The sequence below is a fragment of the Idiotropiscis lumnitzeri genome, chromosome 2, assembly GCF_059441095.1.
Source record: "Idiotropiscis lumnitzeri isolate Australia: NSW breed Sydney's pygmy pipehorse chromosome 2, RoL_Ilum_1.0, whole genome shotgun sequence".
Taxonomy (NCBI): domain Eukaryota; kingdom Metazoa; phylum Chordata; class Actinopteri; order Syngnathiformes; family Syngnathidae; genus Idiotropiscis; species Idiotropiscis lumnitzeri.
The window spans coordinates 31353606-31379775 of NC_142392.1; the positions used below are offsets into that span (position 1 = coordinate 31353606).

Below are 26170 nucleotides of genomic sequence, written 5' to 3' on the forward strand. Positions count from 1 at the left end.
CACTTGAGTACAATGACAATAAAGGGATTTCTAATTTCTAATTTCTAATCAAGAAGACCCAAAAATATAATCTGATCTGGGAAAACATACACCACACAATCTGTACACTGACGAGATTACAGGGGAATGTGAGCAGGAGAGACGGAGAGACTGCCTTCTGCCTGAGAAGGTCAGCCTTGGACCTGGAACGTGGGCCGGGCCGGGGGAAGGAGCAAGGACGACCGATTCAACCTACATGACCCTTGACATAAAAAGCCTCCTATAAAATGTGAGGCTGGGCTGAGATCAGCGCGCCATTTTTCGATAGTACTCGTCTTGAGTACAGTTTCTCGTCAGATTAAGACAAAGCCGCCCAGATACTATTTCCTGAACGCCAGAAATTGAAGAAACTCTATTCAGTTGTTGTTGAGTCTTTATTTGACCCTTTTCTTCTTGAGTACAAAAAACGATCACGCATTGGAGTAACTTTGGCATTTAAGATTCATTTACAAAATGTTTCTCATTTTCTCGGTGGCTCAACTCCAACAGTGGATATAAAAGTACACTACATCTGTCAGCATAGTTTTGAAACATGATGACGTGACAAACTTAATTTCTTTAACAACATTTAAAAACCTGAATAAGTAAAATGTTAAATAATCAGTTCAAATTTTAAACTGGGAAAAAAAACACGGAGTTGACCCCCCACTAATGGTTATTCTTTGGCATTTATTTTCTGCACTGATTTCATTTGGCATAAACAATTGTTCAGCAAACCGGCAAGTAAAAGGCAATATTTAAAAATAAAACGGCAATAACCGTGAACGATTTCCCCCAAAAACTTAATGTTGTTATGTATATTTTTAACGATAGAAAGTCGTTCTTTCCAAAGCAAATGAGAGTAAGACGGGTACAAACCTGCTTTGTGTAGCACAACAGGAGGCTGCTTGTTAACTTCGCCCAGCAGTTGAAAATGTTGCTCGTTCTCTTCTTTTATTCCACAAAGTTCCTCTTTGTACTTGGGTGTCGTTCTAGCACACATTTTCAAATGATAATTCCAAAAAATCCGCACTTGATCTCTGCTTGGCGATGAGTCATGTGCCTCTTTTCGTTAGCGGCTAGCAAGCTAACAAGCTAAGGTAACTACGCCGAAAAGCATCAACGCGCGAAGATGAGTTATCGGGACACAAAGACTTAATTAATTATGTCGTAGTCCTTTAGAGTAGCACTGGACATTCTGTGAGAAATTTACAGTCAGTTCCACACTAAATCAGAAGAATTTAGCGGTGGACGGTTTTTGTTCCGGTGTGGACGGGTCGGTGGATGTGGTCGAGGTCCTTCGGAAGCTGCGCGCTTGCTTATGACGTCATGCTTTCAGCACGTATTTTTCAAATATATTTCTTTGCCTCTGTGTATGTTTTTACCCCTGGCTGTTATATTTCAATATATATTCTATATAATATTTTATTTCGGTTGATAAAAAAAAAAAAAAACTAAAATAACGCCACATTGACGCGTAAGATCTGACGTCACTTCCGCCTTTGCCTCGAGAAGCCGCTGCTGCTCCAGCAGTGAGACGTTTAAGTTTCTCCTCCCGAACTTGCAACAATGCTGTGTTTCACTCGTACGGAGCCCCTCTGGTGCCACAGTATGAGAAAAAAATATTTTTTGCTAATCTGTACCCACAGTTTACTAAACTGTACCCACAGTTTACTAATCTGTACCCACAGTTTACTAATCTGTACCCACAGTTTACTAAACTGTACCCACAGTTTAGCTAATCTGTACCCACAGTTTACTAAACTGTACCCACAGTTTAGCTAATCTGTACCCACAGTTTAGCTAATGAGCTAGCGTTCACGCCCATGCCATGACGTCAAACGTTTGTGGGTGTTGCTTGATAGAGCAGTACCCACAATTCAGCAAATGAGCTCACGGTCCGTCGTATACACGTCGAGGTAAATTCAATTTGTTTTTTTATTGATAGTATTAGAGTGTAGTGTAGTGTTCTGTCGAATCGGCATGGTGTGATTTACTTTCACTTTCGTTCCCTCATATTATATGATGGTAATATTGCTCTAGTTCCTAGTTCATATAGCAGTTTTAGCAGCGAACGGCTACAATTAGCCAGCGCGTTTCTTTTCATTTTTCGTGCGTCATGTTTTGAACATTCGCTGCGTTTTTAAGCAATCGCCCGGCGCAAGCAATCATCCAGTCCTCGCTGGAGAAGGAGACACTCACTCGGTCGCATTACAAGAGGATACAATTACGTCTTTGGGGTTTCAAACACTGTAAGTACCTTTTCTGCGGTTATTTTTGTGTAATGATAATAGTTTGTGGTTACTGCCGTTTTCTCCCGTGTTTTTCCTAGCTAAAAGTATTGCTTTAATAGCTGCCACGCCATGAGGTTTATGTTAATATGATATTACAACTATTGTTTTTAACGTATGTAAACATATTTAAATGTAATTAATATTTTAATTAATAATTTGATCACATATTCTATCTATTCCACGATGTAATCAGAAATCAAAACATAATTCTATTTTGCTCCACCTACAGAATGCACGCATGAGATCATGGACCAACTTCAGCTCATAGAGTTCTATTTTCATTTGGGCCTGAGCTACAAACACATACTATGTGTGCTGGGCTCCAAACACAGGATTGTTCTGAGTTTGAGGTCCCTCAAACGAATTCTTAAGAAGCATGGATTGTTCCGCCGAATCCATTATGACCACCCAGAGACAGTTGTGGAATTCATCAGAGAGGAGCTACAGGGCTCTGGAGCGTTGCATGGCTACCGGTGGATGTACACCAAATGTAAAGACAGAGGACTGCATGTACGAAAGGAAGATGTACGGCTGCTCCTTTCCGCAATGGACCCGGAGGGCACGACATTTAGAAGGAGAAGAAGACTGCACAGGCGAGCATACTTTGCCAAGGGTCCAAATTTTGTATGGCATGTCGACTCATACGACAAATTAAAGCCATTTGGCATTTGCATCAATGGAGCCATCGATGGATTTTCAAGGCGAATTCTGTGGCTGAATGCTTACCACACAAGCAGTAATCCAAAAGTCATCAGTGGCTACTTTCTTGAAACTATTAATGAATTAGGTGGATGTGCGCGCATCGTGAGAACAGACATGGGGACAGAAAACAGTTCCATCCGTGATATGCAGCGATTACTTCGTCGGACCCACACTGATGTGCATGCTGGTGGCAAAAGCTTTGTTGTTGGAAGAAGCACATCAAATCAAAGAATAGAGAGTTGGTGGGGCTTTCTCCGTCGAGAGTGTGTGGAATTCTGGCTGGACCTCTTCCACAGACTTAAAGATGAAGGACATTTTGATGGTGACTTCTTGGACAAGAACCTCATGTTATTTTGCTTTCTTGGTTTAATACAGGCAAGTAGTAACACTTCACAAGCACTTTATTGAATAATTTTTGCCATATCATGGTCAAGTTATAAATGCATTTTTATATTTTCTTCTCATGAATACAACTTTGCTTTTAAAGTTTTCAGAACCTTACAAAAAAAAAAAAATCCAGACATTTTCCGTGACATTGTAGATGATTTATGTCCACCTTGCTTTCACACTGCAGTGCATTCGTTTTGCCTACCTTGGTAAAAAGTTGAGGACCCAATGGTCAGTGGTAACTGCAAACATACCAAACCTTACTGTAACATGCATTTTTTCAGTTATGGTTACCATACTTTGTTTTAATTCTACCTCCATATAGACACAGACACAGAAGTACGCTACAGATAAATTTGACCTCAGTGAATGGATGGATGATCAGATAATATTTGAACTACTTAATGCCAGTATTTTCCTTCACTTTCACCATGCCACTTTCATATTTTGGTGACTTCCACGTGAATGCATCTGTGTTTGCACAATGAGCTGAGATTAGTCTTCGAAAAAGTTTATATTTCCAGTTAATATGTTTCTTAAAACATTTATGTAAATTGTTTTTGTATCACCTGCAGGATGAGTTGGATGCAGTCAAGGAGGTGTGGAACAGCCATCTGATTCGTCCATCCAAGAATGAGCGTGTCCCTCATGGTCGGCCTGATGTCATGTTCTTGGTCCCGGAGCTGTATGGCACAGAGGACTTTTTGTGCCAAGTGACTGAGGAGGATTTTTTGAGGTGTGAAGGTGACTGCATCCACCGCAATGATGTTGCTTGTGATGCTGATGTGTTCACTCTGTGTACACACATAATGTCACAGAACAACCTCCAAGTCCCAGTGGATGGATATATCGCTACGGACAACTACGTCAACTTGAGAGAGGAGCTAATAACACTCTTAGGTCTTTAATGGATGCAGTCCAGGTGTAAAAGGCTTCAAAGTTCTTTTACAATCCATAACGTATCACACCATTAATCAATGTGCCCTGTCTTACCCCCTAATGGTGTGTGTGCCCCCTCGCCACACCTCAACTGCTGTTTATATGGAGCCCTCACATAACTAAATGACAAATTGTTTTAAGTTTGAAGCATTCTGCTCATTATGGATTTTATCAAGTGTTTTACAACATGTGTAATTTTACTTAGAATTTTTTTTTGTACACTTATTGTGACTGTGTGTGCACCCATTCTTGTACATACATGGGAAATGTACAGAGAATTGTTGAAATTCATTTGATATATACTGTACATATATTTTGTAATTTGCTTGATGGTTCTACCCAAATTAACTGTTGCTGATTTATGGTTTTGTAAAATAAATAAATTGCTGCAAACTCCTCCGCATATTGACATGCATTGAGCCAACATGTAAAGATCTTTGATTGGTATTTAAAAAGCCACATTGAAGCTCGCTAAAATACATGTGTGTGATTCAAATAAATTCTAAAAGTAAAATTGATTGTCTTCTACATTTTCAGGTCGCCAAAGTATCTTGAGTTGAAACTGCTATTCAATCCTTAAATGTATTTGTGGAAACTATTTATGTGAAGCGAAGTGGTCAAATTCACACAAATGCACACTGTCAAATCAGACAGCAACAAGGTGACAACTTGATAACTGTAGACTTGAGATTTGGGTACTCAATTCAGCAAATAATGTTTCCTACATACAGTCTGTCTGAGAGCTGAGTGAATGTCACTGTCTTAACTGAGAAAAAAATTCAGATAGGAGCAGTTCCACATTTAATTTTTATAAAATTTCTGTAAAACAAGACATCGTAGTCGACCCCAGCGACACAACTATCTGCTTGCAATACAAGCAGTGGAGCAATTTTATAAAAACCAAAAAAAAAAACACACGTCTTAAAGCTGTTGCATAACAACCATAGTCAACAAAATTGTGTCTTACCACAACAAAATTGCTTCCTAATTTAGCAAAGAATCAACTATGCAAACAATGACTCACTCAATAGTCAGTAAATATAAACAACTCGACTTGCAGTCCAAGAGTATGAAATACCGGCATAAAACAGTAAATCTGGCCCCCATGAATCAGACCATGCAACTACATTATAAAATACCATTCTGAACAAATTCCAGACAAAACAGCCGCCAAACCCTCTAAGAGTATATGGGAATAGATTTTGCAGAACAGACACTAAATTATGTCCATCACCCACATGTTGGCATCAAGTACATTCCCAAATTCCTCAGACAACTCAGGGTACGACCCATAGTTGTTGGCCACCTCCAGAACACAGCCACATGTATGGGACATTGGTCTTCGTGTAAATAGGTTCTCAGCCTCAAAGAATCGCACATGGATCTTCTCAGCCACTAAAAGATCTGCACCTTTGGAAAACAAAAATAAAATATTAGTTTAGAACCACATACCACCACCAACTCTATACTAGAACACTCGTGTCTGTCACCTCAAATGAAGGCTCTCTAATCATTGCCTTCAATAGCTGTGTATTTATTAAACGTTTACATCAGGCCCGCCGAAGTTGAAAAAATTAAATAAATAAACCTTGTTCATGTTTTATTTTCCCCGTAATTCTGATAAGTGTCCCCACTAGGAGACACACCCTAAGACAGATATTTTGTTGCAATGTTTTCGTTCATTTTCATTTAAAATTAGAGCATATATTTTCTCTATATACGATATGTATTTTCTTTCTTAGATAAAGTGAGGTTACCAAAACACTCCATCCAAGTGTTGCTGGTCCGGCCCCTCTGTCAAGAGAACCCATTGTGGCCCACAAATCAAAAATTTTGCCCCCCCGTGTTTCAAAGTCAGCTGAGGGCACATTTCTTTTGGCATATATACACACACACACACACACATACATATATATATCCATATACATACATACATATATACATATATATATCCATATACATACATGCATATATATATCCATATACATACATACATATATATATCCATATACATACATACATATATACATATATATATCCATATACATACATATATATATCCATATATATATATATACATACATACATACATACATATATATATCCATATATATATTTATACATACACACATACATACACACATACATGTATATACATGTATATACATGTATATACATGGGAAATGTACAGAGAATTGTTGAAATTCATTTGATATATACTGTACATATATTTTGTAATTTGCTTGATGGTTCTACCCAAATTAACTGTTGCTGATTTATGGTTTTGTAAAATAAATAAATTGCTGCAAACTCCTCCGCATATTGACATGCATTGAGCCAACATGTAAAGATCTTTGATTGGTATTTAAAAAGCCACATTCAAGCTCGCTAAAATACATGTGTGTGATTCAAATAAATTCTAAAAGTAAAATTGATTGTCTTCTACATTTTCAGGTAGCCAAAGTATCTTGAGTTGAAACTGCTATTCAATCCTTAAATGTATTTGTGTATATACATGTATACACATGTATATACATGTATACACATGTATATACATGTATATACATATGTATATACGTATATACATATGTATATACATATGTATATACATATGTATATACGTATATACACACACACACACGCCCCCACACCCACACACACACACACACCCACCCCCACACACCTACACACACACACACCTACACCCCCCCACCCTACACACACACACACACCCCTACCTTGCAGAACAGCATTGTGATGTGTTTTTATATACCCTATTCAGTACTAAATTCCATTGCACTCTCTTATTTATTTATCTAATTTATATATTTGTCTGTGTTATTGTTGTATTGCACTGGAGAGGGGAACCCTCTAATCTCGTTGCACACTTGAGTACAATGACAATAAAGGGATTTCTAATTTCTAATCTAATTCTAATTAAGGGAGCCCACAAACCCATTGTGAACACTTTCAGGACCAGTATCCTGGAGAATGGTCGAGCCAGCTTCTTTACACCCTGCGTAAACAGCATCTGTGCCAAAGAGAGGTTCGCAGCTGAACATCCCAAACAGCTTCACAGAAGCTCAGCCCAAGACAAGCTCGGCAAGCAGATTTTTTGCCATTCGGTAGATGACAATAAACTGGCACTATCAGTTGAGGATGAAATCTTCCTTCGCATCATGAGTGAACATTTCTCTAAGGATGAATCAAACAGTTGGGTGGCACCACTTCCGTTCCGGGTTCCAAGACAGCGCTTACCAAACAACAGGGAACAAGCACTCAAACGTCTTCTGTCACTTCGGTGTACCTTGAAGAAGAAACCAGAAATGAAGGGCCACTATGTGGACTTCATGAAACAGATGTTCTGTAATGGACATGCAGAAGTAGCCCCTCCTCTGAAATATGATGAAGAATGCTGGTATCTGCCAAGCTTTGGTATCTACCATCCCCAGAAGCCAGGCCAAATCAGAGTAGTCTTCGACTCGAGTGCTCAGCACAACAACACATCCCTTAATGATGTGCTGCTTAGGGGCCCAGATCTGAACAACAGTTTGGTTGGTGTGCTTGTACGCTTCAGATCGGAACCTATAGCGATAATGGCTGATATACAACAAATGTTCCACAGCTTTTTAGTTCAAGATACGCATCGTAATTACTTGCGCTTCCTGTGGTTTCACAACCATCAAATCGACGGGGACATTGTGGAGTACCGCATGAAAGTCCACGTGTTTGGAAATTGCCCGTCACCAGCCGTTGCCATATATGGGCTGAAGAAGACAGCCGTGGAAGGAGAAGAGGAGTATGGAGCCGATGTGAGACTCTTCGTTGAACGCCACTTTTATGTCGATGATGGACTCAAGTCATTCTCCAGTGTGATGGAAGCAGTTGACGTGTTGGAGAGAGCGCAACACATGCTAGCTCAATCCAATCTACGATTGCACAAAATCACATCTAACAGCCCTGATGTCATGAGAGCGTTTCCAAATAAAGACCTTGCCAAGGAGCTGCAAGGGATTGAACTTGGGCAGGATTTCACACCCATGCAACGCAGCCTGGGCCTTGGCTGGGACCTGTCCACGGACACATTCCAGTTTCGAGTGGACACCTGTGAGAGACCATTCCCAAAACGTGGCGTACTGTCTACTGTGAACAGTTTATACGACCCTCTGGAATTTGCTGCACCCGTCAGCATTCAGGGTCGATCTATACTCAGAGACATTACTCGCAATGGTAGTGACTGGGATGCACCACTCCCAAAAGAGAGTCAAGAAGAGTGGCAAAAATGGAAAGATGCATTGAAGGACTTACAAGAGCTGAAAATTCCAAGAATGTACACGTCACTCCCTCTGTCTGCAGCTCAGAGAAAAGTAATGTGTGTTTTTTGTGACGCTTCCACAAAAGCTATAGGTGCAGTCGCTTATCTGAAAGTGACAGATGTCAAGTGTCACAGCGAAGTAGGGTTCATCTTCGGGAAAGCAAAGCTTTCCCCCAATCCTGAGATCACAGTTCCACGACTCGAGCTCTGTGCCACTGTATTGGCTGTGGAGATAGCAGATCTGCTCCAAGAGGAGTTGGACGTGGCTTTGGATGATGTCAAGTTCTTCACCGATAGCAAGGTGGTGCTTGGCTACATCTACAATGAGGCAAGTCGCTTCTACGTTTATGTCCACAATCGTGTGCAGCGCATCAGACGTTCCACTAAGGCAAATCAGTGGTGCTATGTGCACACCACCGACAACCCAGCTGATCATGCCATTCTTTCATTGCCGGCAGAGAAGCTGGCCTTTTCTACATGGCTAACGGGACCTGCTTTCCTCACGACCAGAACAAAGAATCGATCCCCAGAAAAGACTTTTAGTCTTGTTAATCCTGGGTCAGATGTAGATTTATGGACAGAAGCCACCATGGTCCATTGGCCTTATCGGGGGAGGGGGGGGGCAATGGGCGAGCGCTACGGGGATCAGTTCGTTCAGTGAATGTCGAGTTAAAGTGAACGTCAATAAATCCCGCAGTATTGGAACTTGCTGTAGTTGCATCCTCATTTGAAGTTTGAAAAACACAAAAACCTACGATATTTCGGCCGAAAATTGACAGCCGGAAGTTTTCTTACCTTCTGCGCATGTTTACAAGTGGAGACGAGTTTGTTCAAATCGGAACATTTCAGCTCGAATATTTTGAAGTAGACAATTCAGTTGTGAGTAAGGAAGGGAGTACAGTGAACCCCCGGTTATCGCGGTTAATGGGGACCGAGACCACCCGCGAAAACTGAAAATCCGCGAAGTAGCGTCACACCTTCAAAAAAAAAAAAAACCACTGTGTATATATATATATACTTCGCACCTATATATATATATATATATATATATATAGGTGCAAAGTAGCGGCACACCTTCAAAAATGCTTAAAAAAAATCATATATATATATATATATATATATATTCTGGTAGAGAGAGAGAGAGTGAAATTCATGTTATAACAAAAAAACAAATATTATTAAAACTTATTATTTTTTTATTCCCCAGCCATTATTTTTGTATTTATTCAATTACTTCTTTTTGTATTTATTTAATTACTTCGACTTTTACCTGCTGGTATGCCGTCCGGTGTGCCCTGTGAATGTTATGATCCTCCAGCAGAACTGGAGGATTGAACAGGACTCTCCAAACGCAGACATGGGAAAAAAAGGTGGTGATACAAAGATAGTGTAGCGACTATGTAAATAGTTCAAGGGTTCTGTGTTTTCCTCTTTTCTGTGGAGGCTGTGAAGGCAGCTTTATGTTGTTGTCGTTGTGTTGCTCTCTCTCTGATCGGCATGGTTGCGGCCAACAGCAGCCGTTTTTGGCTTAATAATAAAGGCGTTCGCTGATGGACAAATTGGCCTGATTTATTATACAACGTTACAATATTTATTATAATCACAATATAGTCAGTGTAATCAGCGCATCTCGCAGCAGCTGATGGCATGGCGCGAGACGATCGCTGGAGGAACGCCCACACAGCTGAAAAAACAAAAACACACGCAGCATGACAGACACGGATCATGACAGTGAAATGAAAGGTGGCATTCTTCATTTATTTATTTATTCATTCATAACTGACAGCCTCGCTCTCCGCCGTTGCCCGGGCGGAAGGTGCTCCTATTCGGCTTACCACACACGCCGGCCGGTCTCCTTCGGAGCTCACGTACGGTCCCGAACGAAGCCAAATGTCGCCGCGCGAGTGCCCGGGCGGAAGTTGTTTATCTTCGGCTTGACAGCCACACACGCCGGCCGGTCTCCTTCGGAGCTCACGCACGGTGTCCGATCGTGTCCGTCGCCACCAATCGTGTCCGGGGGAACCTGCTCTTCTTCGGCCACTCTCCTCTTCGGCGCACGCCGGCCGTCTAACCGCTTCAGCGCCCCCTTGTGCCGCTCGGCGAAACTACAATGTTCCCGAATATTTTTTAGACCCGCGAAGCACTGAACCCGCAAAAGGTGAACCGCGAAGTAGCGGGGGTTCACTGTATTAAATTTATGTGAGGGAATATTTGAAGAGTTTGAGTTTTGTTCAATGGACCATACATATACGAGCCAGCCAAACACAGCAAGAAAACCAGCGCTGACTCCAGTCGCCATCAAGTTGCCAACTCCTGACATACCAAAACCTTGAAGAGAAACTGAGACGATTTGCGTTTCTCTTTCTTGTTCTTTTTATAGTTCTACTTCTAGATCTGTTTTTCACCTTTTCACAACGTAATGAAGGCCAGTTGAGCAAGTGGAACAAGTGATTTTATTGATGATTGTGGAAGGCACCGATTTCATAAGCACAGTTTCTTCTCACACCTTTTCCATTAGGTACGATTAAAAAGACAGCTGAAAAGTATAATATTAACAAATGTTGTTACAGGCAAAGTTTCCTTTACATGTTTGATGTAAACACACAAAACAAATCATGATCACTCAGACACATTGCTTCTTCTGGCACAGATCACATTGGCTTAATGTCAATAAAAAAGCTTTGCAAAATTCAATATATCATATTTTATTCAAAATCAAAATTTACATCTTACCACAAAGAGTCAGTTCCTTCAGTTATTTGTTTTCTTTTTTTTAATATTCAAGGATTGCTGCTTTTCTCACCAGCACAATTGTGACTCTCCGCATATTGTTTAGTGGAGAATTTTTTAGCACAAACGCTGCAACTGAATGGCTTGTCTCCAGTGTGTGTTCTTGTGTGGTTTCGTAAATACGACTTTTGAGAGAACCTCTTGGCACAAACTGAGCAGGAAAAATGTTTTTCTCCACTATGTGTTCTTGTGTGTTTTGTGAAATTTGACTTATCAGAGAAACTTTTGCCACAAACTAAGCAGGAAAAAGGTTTTTCTCCACTGTGTGTTCTTGTGTGGATTGTTAAATCAAACTTTTGAGAGAAGCTTTTACCACAAACCAAGCAGGAAAATGTTTTTTCTCCAGTGTGTGTTCTTGTGTGGATTGTTAAATTTGCCTTATGAGAGAAGCATTTTCCACAAACTGAGCAGGAAAGAGGTTTTTCTCCAGTGTGCGTTCTTGTGTGGATTGTTAAACTTGAATTTTGAGAGAAGCTTTTACCACAAACTGAGCAGGAAAAAGGTTTTTCTCCAGTGTGCGTTCTTGTGTGGATTGTTAAACTTGAATTTTGAGAGAAGCATTTTCCACAAACTGAGCAGGAAAAAGGTTTTTCTCCACTGTGCATTCTTGTGTGGATTGTTAAACATGAATTTTGAGAGAATCTTTTACCACAAACCAAGCAGGAAAATGTTTTTTCTCCAGTGTGTGTTCTTGTGTGAATTATTAAATATGACTTTCGAGAGTAACTTTTGCCACAAACTGAGCAGGAAAAAGGTTTTTCTCCAGTGTGCGTTCTTGTGTGGATTGTTAAACTTGAATTTTGAGAGAAGCATTTTCCACAAACTGAGCAGGAAAAAGGTTTTTCTCCAGTGTGCGTTCTTGTGTGGATTGTTAAACTTGAATTTTGAGGGAAGCTTTTACCACAAACTGAGCAGGAAAAAGGTTTTTCTCCACAGTGCGTTCTTACGTGCCCTTTTAAAGACAGCTTTGAAGTGAATGAGTCAGTGTGACATGCCCTTTCACCTTTGGCTTGCCCATCATCATCATCATCATCATCATCGTCATGATCGTCTGATAATGTGTCCTCATTATGTACTTGTGATGGCCCCCAGTGGTCTTCATCACCTTCTGTTGTCACATGATGACTTGAGCTGATGCTTGTAGGCTCCGCCCCTCTCTTGTCCTCACTCTCATCCTTGTTTTCATCTTCAGTCTTTATAGAGACAATGTTCACTGGTGACTTGTTGATCTCCTCCTCCTCCTTCTCCTTTTTAATGTGAGTCAAGTCTGGCTCCTCTTTCACAGAATGGAGATCGTTTTCACTGACGTCTGTAGGACACAAAAAGACAAATTTGGTTTGGTCAAATCAAAGGTCAGGCGGCGACTTTGTTTTATATTGTTTCTACCGTGCTACCTTGACTTGTGCCTGCCGCACACGGAGCAATGCGTGCAACCCCAACTTGGACCGGACCATGGGGGCATTTCACAAAATTACGTCCTACGATGTAAACCTCCCTTTAGCAGCACAACAGTGATAAACGAGCATTTAAAAAGGAAGCACGTTGCGGCTGATGCCCGATTTCATTCCGGACAAAGTCACAGACGTTTCTGGAAGCGAGCTGAAGTTAGCACACACAGGCTATTGTGTGCGTCTGATGGAACACCTGTTGTGGGACCCTAACTTATTGATGGGGACCACTGGGGGCGAAATATGTTTACAAGTATTTCTTTTTGCATTAAGAGATAGAACTAAATATTCCTGGGTTTGTTGGTAGAAAAGGAGGTTGTGACATTCTCCCTTTTTAAGCCCATCGTAAGCCAAAGAGATATATATTCAGTGGAACCTCGGTTCTCGACCATAATCTGTTCGAGAACCCTGTTCGAGAACCGATTTGTTCGAACACCGAATCAAATGCAATAGTTGTACGCACTACTTTTCTTTTTTCGCTAGTAGCAGCTTTGTTGCTTGCACTGACCTTCTTAGGAGGCATGATGAGGGGCTAAAACACTTCCCAGCACGTAGCACGTCCGCACGCGACAACAATTGGTCAATTGGCTGCTCAGCATCCCACCCTCGCGTGCGCACTCATGCGTCATACCGGCGTTCGAACTCCGATGTTTGTTCGAACTGCGAAGCAACAATTTCTCTATTTTTTTTGTTCGAACTCCAATTAGTTCGACCTCAGAGTCGTTCGAGAACCGAGGTTCCACTGTATATATATACACAGTGGAACCTCGGTTCTCGACCATAATCCGTTCCTGAACCCTGTTCGAAAAGCAAATTGTTCGAACACCGAAACATTCCTTTGCTGCTTGCACTGACTTTCTTTGGAGGCATGATTAGGGGCTAAAACACTTCGTACACCTCTATAAAACGCGAGAGCAAAACGCAGCACGTCCGCACGCGACAACAGTTGGTCATAAAGAGAGCAAGAGAGTGATCTACACCCGTACGCCGCTCAGTCCCACCCTCGCGTACGCACTCACGCGTCATACGGGCGTTCGAACTCCGATGTTTGTTCGAACTCCGATTAGTTCGACCTCAGAGTCGTTCGAGAACCGAGGTTCCACTGTATATATATATTTTTTTAAGCATTTTTGAAGGTGTGCCGCTACTTCGCGGATTTTCAGTTTTCACGGGTGTCAGGTTTAAAAAGGTCCTGACGCCTTCTTAGACTGAATTAAAATACAGAGAACCAGAGGAATAACCAGGGAAGGTTTTGTCTTTTCTCCATCGCGGATGGGAGGAGAAGCCAGGAGGTGAAGTATACGTCTTGCCAGTTCAATCTCCCGCACTCTCACTGACTTCTTCGCCCAACCCTTTGGACTTTTATTCAGAGGAAAACGAAACTTATGGAAAGTAAAACTCAGGAAAACGAAACTTAACTTAGGCAAGTGTGTGTGTGCCAAAACAATGAGTGGCTGAGTGTGCGTGTGCTGAAGCAATAATGTGAGTGTCTGTGTGTGTGTGCAATTATTACTGATACAAATAGTGCATAAAAACATGATTATGAATACACAAAATTGGTGACATATCCTAACAGCGGGTGGTCTCGGTCCCCATTAACCGCGATAACCGGGTTTTTACTGTCCTTCCAACTGACTCCTTCCGCGACTCGCACACTCCCCTTCTCTTCTGGTCAAGTGCGCAATCTCCCTTCTTCAAGTGCACACTCTCTCACGTCATCAATCGGGATTGCGCGAGACATCCCGCGACCGACAAAATAAGCACATTGTCCATTACATGCGCCACACCAATCAAAGGTAAGCAGTATTAACAATACAGCAGAATGTCAAACGATGCACAATTATTAACCATATAACTGTGTATATCATAAAGCCATCACAATTAACATTAGTTCGGAAAATATCCCCTTCTTAATCACAACTCAAAGGGATGATTCTATAAACATGCGAACCTTCAGAACAACCATGAACACGTCAACTATAATTTAGCTCTTCTTTTTTAACTAACTAATACAGTGATTCTCAAATAGTGGGGCGCGGTGCGATGCTAAGGGGGGCGCATGAATTGATGACAGTGCTCCACACAGCCAGCAGCTAATCATATCACAGCGGGGCGTGTCCTATTTTTCCACTTTTGTGCTGAACAGACTGCAGTTTTCACCCAGGAAATCCATTCAGCACGACATTAAAAAACGACAACGCCATTCATTCTTCTCGTCTAACAAAAAGAAGCACACGAGTTATCGCTAAGCAGAGATCAAGTGCGGATTTGTTGAGATTGGCGTTTGAAAATGTGTGAAAGAACGACACCCAAGTACAAAGATAAGATAAGATGTCCTTTATTAGTCCCACAATGGGGAAATTGGAGGTGTTACAGCAGCAAAGATATAGATCACACAGAGTCGGCGGCGTAATGTAGCTGTTAATGTATAACATTCGCAGCAGACATTCATAATAAGCATGCAAATATACACAGTATAAACGTATCTAGTGTAAGGAAACACTCCTAATGCCTGTTCATTATACAGAGGGGGAAACACTGTAATGATTAAAACTATTGAATGATTGGAAATACTGCAATGATAAAAATATTGCAATGATAAAAGTAGTGTAATGGTAAAAGTACTGCAATGATAGGAATACTGCAATTATAAAAGTACTGCAATAGTGAACATCCTGCAATGGTAGAAATACTGCAGAGATAGAAGTACAGTAATAAGAATACTGTAATATAAACAAAATACATCATTGGTCAATATTAAAGTACCCTTTGGGTGAAAGTGCAGTAGCGGTTTATATTGCATCCTAGGACTGCACAATTGCACTAATGCCCTCCCGTTTGTAGGCCTGACCCAATGTTCTTGTTAAAAAGTCTGACAGCAGTCGGCAGGAAGGAGCGGCGAAATCTCTCTTTGGTACAGCGAGGGTGTAAAAGTCTATCACTGAAGGAGCTGTGGAGTGTTCTCAGAGTGTCATTGAGTGGGTGGGCTGGGTTGTCCAGCATTGATGACAGTTTTGCCGTCATCCTCCTGCCCGCCACTGAGTCCACAGAGTCCAGGGAGCAGCCCAGGACAGAGCTGGCCCTCCTCACTAGTTTGTCCAGTCTCTTTTTGTCCCGGCCCGAGATGCCTCCTGCCCAGGAGACCACTCCATAGAAGATGACTGAGGAAACCACCGAGTCATAGAAGTTCCTGAGGAGTGTTCCCCGAACGCCAAAGGACCTCAACCTCCTGAGTAGGAAGAGTCTGCTCTGACCCTTCCTCCAGCTTGTCTCCCAATAAGGCGGGCTGTATGGTGTTGAAAGCACTTGAGAAATCAAAGAACATGATCCTCACCGTGCCCCCCGCCTTCTCCAGGTGGGAGAATGAAGTGTGGAGCAGGTAGATGATGGCATCATCCACACTGATGCCAGGCTGGTATGCGAACTGGAGTGGGTCCATTAAGGAGCTGACCAGGGGGCGCAGGAACTTTATTACCGGGAACAAAATGTTCCTGGCCTTGTTGGTAGAAAAGGGGGTTGTGGCGTACTCCCTTTTAAGCCCATAGTAAGCCAAAGATGCAGATGCATTCCTTGCAGCATGCGCTTGTTCACTGATGAGATCCGTGCAACCCTGGATGGATGCATTAAATGTATTTTAAATGTTTGGATGAAGTGAAACTATGCACACGTGCACAAAACAGTGCAGAGCCACCCGAGGTTCATTGACTCTCATACGACCAAGCCAGTACAAAGTTCATAAATGAAAAAGACCGAAACGTACTTAACTTTAAAAAAAAAAAAACTTAATATTTTGTGTTTTATTCACCAAAATTGATCGACCGTCATTGATGTTTTCGCCACAGTGTGCACATTTTGTAGAGTCAGGCAGAATTCCTTCCGGAAGGAATTGCTTGAACAAGATATAAAAACCAGAAAATGTAAAATGTTAAATAATCAGTTCAAATTTTATACTGGGAAAAAACACGGAGTTTACCCCCCACTGATGGTTATTCTTTGGCATACATTTTCTGCACTGATTTTATTTGGCATAAACAAATGTTTAGCAAACCGACAAGTAAAAGGCAATAATTAAAAATAAAACGGCAATAACCTTGAACGCATTTCCCCAAACAACTTAATGTTGTGATGCATATTTTTAACGATAGAAAGTCGTTCTTTACAAAGCAAATGAGAGTAAAACGTGTACAAACCTGCTTTGAGTGGCACAACACGAGGCTGGTTGCTAACTTCGCCCAGCAGTTGAAGATGTTGCTCGTTCTCTTCTTTTATTCCACAAAGTTCCTCTTTGTACTTGGGTGTCGTTCTTTCACACATTTTCAAATGATAATTCCAAAAAATCCGCCCTTGATCTCTGCTTGGCGATGAGTCATGTGCCTCTTTTCGTTAGCGGCTAGCTAGCTTACAAGCTAAGCTAACAAGCTAAGCTAACTGCACCGAAAAGTATCAACACGCGAAGATGAGTTTATCGACAAAGACTTAATGAATTATGTCGACGTCCTTTAGAGGAGCACTAAGGATCGAGAGACCTCATTGTTGGGACAGAAAAGCGACTGTCCTCAGCGAAGCCGGACCGAGATCTTACATTGTGGAAACAAAGCATGGACAAAGAGTGAGGAGGAACAGGAGGAGTCTTCTGAAGGTTCCCGAGGACTGTAAGAAATCTTCTGATACGGCTGAGGCTGCAAAGCAGGTGGATACATCGAAGGAGCACAGACCAAAACCACCAGCAATTTCTGGGATTACTGAACCTCTTCGAAGATCAACAAGAGTTAGACGACAACCGATTTCTGGGATTACTGAACCTCTTCGAAGATCAACAAGAGTTAGACGACAACCGGACAGGCTGATTGAAAATGTTTAATGTTATGTGATTGTTGCTAAAATTGTTGTAGAGCTGCTTGTTGTCATAAAAAATGGATAGATATTGTTAAGAAGTGAAAATAATTGATAACAAAACAAAATTATTATAATAATAATAAAAAATAATAAGAATGAAAAAAAAAGCTTAGTGTTATCCGTTCCTGCTCGGTTTCCTCCTGACCGTGGTCGGGGGGGCGCAGGGGAGATTCGTCTCCAAGGCCGGAGTTGCCCGGGGATCGTGATCGGCGCAAGTCGTCGAAATGCGGAGTCCTCCCAATCAATAATAACACGCCAGCAGGGAGACAGTGGTGTACCTGTAGCCTCGCTTTATTGTTTTCATGCTCTTTTCTCTTCCCTTTTTCACTTCCTCCTTTCATTCATTCAACACCCCAACAACATCCGCCCCCTCCCTCCTCCACGCATGCGCACCCCACACGTCACGCAAGCTTGTCACCATACTTGCAACATTAGGCATTGTTTAACGTTTGAAAGGGAGATGTAATGATAGCAGTTATATCATTGGCCACTAGTTGGCAGTATTGCCCGATGTGTGTTTTGGTTACCAGACGAACAAGTGTGTCTGCACATAGACGAGAATGCAAGTCAGTAAATTAAGAGACACAAGCTTGCAGCATCACGTTGCCTGCGTGACTTCTTAAGATAGAAGACGGAACATTACAGTAACCATTAAAAAAAACGTATAGTAACCATAAAATTATTTTTAAAAAACGTATCGTAAACATACTAAAGCTGTTGCTTTTTGTTATTTACAAAGAATTTTTGTTTAAAATTCCCCTGGCTCTTCTTTTTGTGTTTTCTATATTATGTACGTATTAGTAGCTGACCTTCCCACAACTCCCTGGCAGAAGGTAGGCACTGATTTTTTTCATATAAGAGAACATTATCAGATTCCCAAGCGTGAAAAAATCCTGAGTGACATGGCAGGTGCTAAGTACTTCAAATTAGATGCATCGCATGGATTTCGGTATTCATAAATGTGTTTGGTTTGCTTCTGTGAATAAAGATTTTTTTAAAAAACGTATTAGTAAATATTTATCATCTCATCAATATTTGCACAACAGAGTACTGAGTTTCGAGATCCTCACAAAAAATAATTCTCAAAATTATATTTCTTAGCAATTTAGCTTAGTTAAGGGATATTTTATTGACAATCTAACATCAATCTACAAAGACAGAAAAAAAATTGGTGGTGGGGGGGGGGCGCGAATCTTTTTCTTCTTGGGAGGGGCGGGCGTGAAATAATTGAGAAGCACTGCTAGTATTTGCAGACATTATATTCATACAATCTTCCAGCCCGAGTGAAACACAGCATTGTTGCAAGTTCGGGAGGAGAAACTTAAACGTCTCACTGCTGGAGCAGCAGCGACTTCTCGAGGCAAAGGCGGAAGTGACGTCAGATCTTACGCGCCAATGTGGCGTTATTTTAGTTTTTTTTTTTTTTTTATCAACCGAAATAAATTATATAGAATATGTATTGAAATATAACAGCCAGGGGTAAAAACATACACAGAGGCAAAGAAATATATTTGAAAAACACGTGCTGAAAGCATGACGTCATAAGCAAGCGCGCAGCTTCCGAAGGACCTCGACCACATCCACCGACCCGTCCACACCGGAACAAAAACCGTCCACCGCTAAATTCTTCTGATTTAGTGTGGAACTGACTGTAAATTTCTCACAGAATGTCCAGTGCTACTCTAAAGGACTACGACATAATTAATTAAGTCTTTGTGTCCCGATAACTCATCTTCGCGCGTTGATGCTTTTCGGCGTAGTTAGCTTAGCTTGTTAGCTTGCTAGCCGCTAACGAAAAGAGGCACATGACTCATCGCCAAGCAGAGATCAAGTGCGGATTTTTTGGAATTATCATTTGAAAATGTGTGAAAGAACGACACCCAAGTACAAAGAGGAACTTTTTGGAATAAAAGAAGAGAACGAGCAACATTTTCAACTGCTGGGCGAAGTTAACAAGCAGCCTCCTGTTGTGCTACACAAAGCAGGTTTGTACCCGTCTTACTCTCATTTGCTTTGGAAAGAACGACTTTCTATCGTTAAAAATATACATAACAACATTAAGTTTTTGGGGGAAATCGTTCACGGTTATTGCCGTTTTATTTTTAAATATTGCCTTTTACTTGCCGGTTTGCTGAACAATTGTTTATGCCAAATGAAATCAGTGCAGAAAATAAATGCCAAAGAATAACCATTAGTGGGGGGTCAACTCCGTGTTTTTTTCCCAGTTTAAAATTTGAACTGATTATTTAACATTTTACTTATTCAGGTTTTTAAATGTTGTTAAAGAAATTAAGTTTGTCACGTCATCATGTTTCAAAACTATGCTGACAGATGTAGTGTACTTTTATATCCACTGTTGGAGTTGAGCCACCGAGAAAATGAGAAACATTTAGTAAATGAATCTTAAAAGCCAAACTTCCTCCAATGCGTGTTCGTTTTTTGTACTCAAGAAGAATAGGGCCAAATAAAGACTCAACAACAACTGAAAAGAGTTCCAATATTTAGTTTCTTCAATTTCTGGAGTTCAGGAAATAGTACAAAGACAGATATCTGGGTGGCTTTTTCTTAATCTGACGAGAAACTGTACTCAGACGAGTACTATCGAAAAATGGCGCGCTGATCTCAGCCCAGCCTCACATTTTATAGGAGGTTTTTTTATGTCAAGGGTCATGTAGGTTGAATCGGTCGTCCTTGCTCCTTCCCCCGGCCCGGCCCACGTTCCAGGTCCAAGGCTGACCTTCTCAGGCAGTCTCTCCGTCTCTCCTGCTCACATTCCCCTGTAATCTCGTCAGTGTACAGATTGTGTGGTGTATGTTTTCCCAGATCAGATTATATTTTTGGGTCTTCTTGATTAGAAATTAGAAATCCCTTTATTGTCATTGTACTCAAGTGTGCAACGAGATTAGAGATAGCATCCCTGTGACGTCCTCCCCCAACTTGATATGTTTGTATCTTCTATGGCCTATGTGGAGAATGTGTTTTATTGTATTTGTCCATGAAGTGCTATCTGGGGTGTCATCAGTTTGACCTGAGCAGACTGAATCTGTTCTGAATGAGAGTGTGGGTCATGAAAATACTATGTGTTAGGGCTGGGAGATAAACCGAAAATTTACCGTTACCGAAATTTATTAGAATGACCGGCATCATTTTGCCCATGTCGGTAAATTCGGTGTCTAAAAAGAAAAAGAAGTCTTTTCTGTCTGCGGCGATGCTCATGCCCCTTTAAGACGGCTACAGCGCGTGTAGTCACGTGACTCCTCCCTTCTGAACAAGAATGTAAACAAGACGCGTTCGTAGCTGGCGATTCAAATCCTGAAGCGGCTGACACGGCTGCGGACGAAGTAACGTTAGTTGAAATTGTTCCTGTCGCGGTTGTCCCGAAAATAAAGTGGACATCTGTCGTTTGGAAATGTTTTGGGTTCCATGAAGACGATGTTTAAGCAAAAAAACTTAAACTACAAAGTGCATCGTAAGCACCTGAAACAGCGCGTCCAACCTTTTCTTTTTCACCACCCACAACACAACCATGCTGTTGACTTGGAGCTTGTGCTAAAAGTTCAAAGTGAGGAGCAAGGTTGGACAAGTAACAACAGCCCATAACGGAGGCGACACCATACGAGAGAACGTCTCAGAGGTGGACGCGATAGCCGAGCATATAGCTAAAGATAGAGCTCCTCTAGTTACAGTGGAGCGGACAGGATTTAAACGCCTCATGAAAGCAGCCGACAAGAGGTACGAAAATATTTGTCACAAACTGTACTTCCCAATATGGACAACATCGGGACGGGAGCGGAGACATGTCAAGCATTTTGCATCCACATCCGACTTGTGGTCGAGTCGCAACATGGATCCCGGTCAAGCTGGAAGTCACTGACCTGCTCTTTGGCTTACTATGGGCTTAAAAAGGGAGAGCGTCACAACCCCCTTTTCCAACTACAAGCCGAGGAACATTTAGTTCCTGGTAATAAAGTTCCTGTGGCCCAGGTGGTTTGCATCTCGACAGCATCTCATAGTTCCTGGTGATTTTTGCAAATGACAATGATGACGGAATCATGAGAGGTGTTGTGTTACTTTGTTACTCATTACTGACACGCTATGGCTGTTATGCATCATTGCAGGTACAAAATAATTCAGTGAACTCTTAAAATATTATGGTGTGTCTAATTTTAATACATATTGGATAACTTTAAAATATACAGTCATTATTCAAATATGTCAACATGAAAGTCAGAGTGAAAGCGTTGTTGCTTAATTTATGTGTAAGAACTTTTACTCTTCAAACGTAATTTTGTTTTAAAATTTATTTAGAAACAGAAATTTTATAAAAATAAAAGGGTAATGTCGGAACTTACTCGCAGGATAAATGTCATTTTGGGTAAATCATACAATAAATAGGGACTCTGATTCCAGGGCCCCTTTAATTCTTTTAGGGATGCAGGTTATCATGAAAGCAAAAAGTACCCACGATGAAACTATCTATAAATGCAAAATGAAATACTTGTAAACATATTTCACTTGAACGATTCCTATTTTATCAATGACATTATGTTGCAATGTCCCCCAGTGGTCTGCATCAATATGTTAGGGTCCCACGACAGGTGTTCCATCAGACACACACAATAGCCGGTGTGTGCTGACTTCAGCTCGCTTCCAGAAACGTCTGTGACTATGTCAGAAATGAAATTGGGCATCAGCCGCAACGTGCTTCCGTTTTAAATGCTCGTTTATCACAGTTGTGCTGCTAAAGGGAGGTTTACATTGTAGGACGTAATTTTGTGAAATGCCCCCATGGTCCGGTCCAAGTTGGGGTCGCACGCATTGCTCCGTGTGCGGCAGGCACAAGTCAAGGTAGCACGGTAGAAACAATATAAGACAAAGTCGCCGCATGAGCTTTGACTTGACCAAACCAAATGTGTTTGTCTTTTTGTGTCCTGCAGACGTCTGTGAAAACGATCTCTGTTCTGTGAAAGAGGAGCCAGACTTGACTCACATCAAAAAGGAGGAGGAGGAGGAGATCAACAAGTCACCAGTGAACGTTGTCCCTATAAAGACTGACGATGAAAACAAGGATGAGCGTGAGGACAACAGAGGGGCGGAGCCTACAAGCAGCAACTCAAGTCATCACGTGACAACAGAAGGTGATGAAGACCACTGTGGGCCATCACAAGCACATAATGAGGACACATTATCACACTCTCCTGATGATGATGATGATGATGATGATGGGCAAGGCAAATGTGAAAAGGCATGTCACACTGACTCATTAACTTCAAAGCTGTCTTTAAAACCGCACACAAGAACACACAGTGGAGAAAAAACATTTTCATGCTCTTTTTGTCGCAAAAGCTTCTCTCGAAAGTCACATTTAACAATTCACACAAGAACACACAGTGGAGAAAAACCTTTTTTCTGCTTAGTTTGTGGCAAGAGATTTTCTGGTAAGTCACATTTAATAAAACACACAACAATACTTAGTGGAGAAAAACCTTTTTCTTGCTCAGTTTGTGGAAAATGCTTCTCTCAAAAGGAAGGTTTAACAAGCCACACAAGAACACACACTGGAGAAAAACCATTTTCCTGCTTGGTTTGTGGGAAAAGCTTTTCTCTAAAGTCACGATTAACAGAACATACAAGAACACACACTGCAGAAAAACCTTTTTCTTGCTCAGTTTGTGGTAAAAGCTTCTCCCATAATTCTCATTTCACAAGGCACGCAAGAACACACAGTGGAGAAAAACCTTTTTCCTGCTCAGTTTGTGGCAAAGGATTCTCTGAAAAGGGAGCTTTAACACAACACACAAGAACACACAGTGGAGAAAAACCTTTTTCATGCTCAGTTTGTGGCAAGAGTTTCTCTGCCAAGTCTAATTTAACAATCCACACAAGTACACACACTGGAGAAAAACCTTTTTCTTGCTCGGTTTGTGGCAAAAGCTTCTCCCATGATTCTCATTTCACAAGGCACGCAAGAACACACAGTGGAGAAAAACCTTTTTCCTGTTCTGTTTGTGGAAAATGCTTCTCGAAAAAGACATATTTAACAGAACACACAAGAACACACAGTGGAGAAAAACCTTTTTTCCTGCTCTGTTTGTGGAAAATGCTTCTCGAAAAAGACATATTTAACAGAACACACAAGAACACACACTGGAGAAAAACCTTTTTCATGCTCAGTTTGTGGCAAGGGTTTCTCTGACAAGTCAAATTTACGACGCCACACAAGAACACACAGTGGAGAAAAACCTTTTTCCTGCTCGGTTTGCGGCAAGAGTTTCTCTCTAAAGGCAAATTTAACAAGCCACACAATAACACACAGTGCTGAAAAGCCATTCAGTTGCAGTGTTTGTGCTAAAAAATTCTTCACTAAACGTAGTGCTGAGAGACACGATTGTGCTGGCGAGAATTGCAGCGATCCTTGAAGATTAAAAAAAGAAAAAAAAATGAAAGAACCGACTCTTTGTGGTAAGATGTAAATGTGATTTTGAATAAAATATGATGAAATTGAATTTTGCAAAGCTCTTTTATTGACACAAAGTCAATGTGATTAGTGTCAGAATAAGCATCATGTCTGAGTGATGATTTGTTTTGGTGTTTACATCAAACATGTAAATAAAATTAATTGCCTTTGCCTGAATAACATTTGTTAACATTATGCCTTTCAGTTGTCTTTTTAATCGTACTTAATGGAAAAGGTGTGAGAAGAAACCGTGCTTATGTAATCCTTCCACAATCATCAATGAAATCACTTGTTCCACTTGCTCAACTGGCTTTCATTACGCTGTGAAAAGGTGAAAAACTGAACTAGAAGTTGAACTCTAAAAAGAACCAGAAAGAGAAACGCAAATAGTCTCGGTTTCTCTTTCTAGGTTGAGCTCTATCAAGCGTTTGGGGTTTGTTGCGAAGCAGAATCTCACTTCGGAAAAACTATAATTTTGTCAAATATACAAAATACTTATATTTTTTATACTTTACGATTGCTTATATAATGAAATCTGGAAATATTGAAATGTAAAATTAGCAACGACATTCAGACTTAATGCAATTAATAAGAAATATAGAAACATTTTATAAATATTGAACACATTGAGAAGAGTTAATCTTGAAATAAATATTGAAATATAAAAAATACTTAAGTATTAAATTAATTCAATAACCCGACCCTGGATGAGCGGCAGAAAATGGCTGGAGGGATGGAATGATTTAAATTGCACACATATTCAAATGAACAAATAAGTTAAGAAATATTCAAGTGTGAAATAAAAAGGTTTAAATTAATATTGATATAATTTAACATTAAAATAATTGAATAAATATTGTAGTATTACATAAGCAAGCTTAAATATTAATTGAAATAAATGAAAAAAAAAGTTGTGTATTTTTAAATGGCCTAATTTAGATATAGGAAGTAATTCTCTTTATGAAACTATGAAGGGACTGGAGCTCACAGAAGTGACCAGTCTTAGTTCTGAAGTTCCAATGTAACCAGATACTGCCCTGAAAGAAAATAGGCCTGAGTATTGTTTATGGTGGGGGGAATTCTCTCGCCAGGTCAGTGACCTTCCAGGGTATGGAAGTAATTTAAGGTGGTCACGAGTAGACTGGTCGTATCAACGGGGAGACGCATCTGTTCTCCCTCTGGGGGACTTTTGGAGGGAAATCCCAAAGACTAGCGGGATGGGAATGCATATGCAACAAGGGAAAATTAGATATTCATGTCCTTTTTGGGCATTCCCTATAAGAAGGGAATGTCTGAGAGGGGGCTCGCACACGCGCGGAGTGCACACACGCACATGTTTTTGGGGAGACTTCTTTTGACATCAGCATATGACGAGAAAAAATCTTTTTTGAACCAGTTCTTTTCCATCACCAATCCAGCCTTGCTCGGCTGCCTCTCCGGAAGGCAGCAAGGACCCACACTTCAAAGACAAAATATACTACATATTGAAAGAAAAATAATACTCAAATATTGAAATAAGTATAGAATTGAATGTATAAACAACAAAGAAATAAATACCTCCTGGAAAATATCATTATTTTCAACATTTGTCAACATTTTTCTTTCTTGCACATTCTTAAGCAATCTTAAGTTTTTTACTTTTAATTTTTAAGTTACTTCAGTGCATTTCACACCTGTGCCTTCAGGGAATTCCTACTTTGTCCTACTTGAATGAATCCACATCAAAATACCATCATTTATGACACCACGGCTGGACAAATAATATCCAGAAACACACTTACGCACCACTGAGTGAGTGTTGGACGATATAGCTTCTCTTGAAAGGTCCGACTTGAAAATGTCCTTGCAAGTGGATCTGAAATTAAATCCACACTTTTCCCTCCTTCGGCCATTGTGGTTTAAAAAAAGAAAGAATATGGCCGTG

General features: G+C 40.8%; 2 protein-coding genes across 4 annotated transcripts in view; one reads left to right on the forward strand and one right to left on the reverse strand.

Moving 5' to 3' along the window:
• Nucleotides 1-1874: 1874 nt before the first annotated feature.
• Nucleotides 1875-4755, forward strand: LOC148342305 (uncharacterized). Of its 3 annotated transcripts, none has more exons than XM_088288218.1 (3): nucleotides 1875-1937; nucleotides 2542-3389; nucleotides 3977-4755. In XM_088288218.1, exons 2-3 carry the CDS (start codon nucleotides 2559-2561, stop codon nucleotides 4307-4309), a joined length of 1164 nt encoding a protein of 387 aa, XP_088144344.1. In that variant the 5' UTR covers nucleotides 1875-1937; nucleotides 2542-2558; the 3' UTR covers nucleotides 4310-4755. The 3 variants fall into 3 exon arrangements, with proteins under 3 accessions (XP_088144344.1, XP_088144342.1, XP_088144343.1); XM_088288216.1 differs by having other exon boundaries at nucleotides 1881-2270; XM_088288217.1 differs by having other exon boundaries at nucleotides 1881-3389.
• Nucleotides 4756-11435: 6680 nt separating this feature from the next.
• The window catches only part of LOC148342306 (uncharacterized), a 48158-nt gene continuing 33423 nt past the window's right edge, over nucleotides 11436-26170 (reverse strand). The window contains exon 3 of the mRNA XM_088285895.1: nucleotides 11436-12352. Coding sequence (XP_088142021.1) covers nucleotides 11436-12352 — 917 coding nt within the window. The remainder of the gene's footprint in view (nucleotides 12353-26170) is intronic.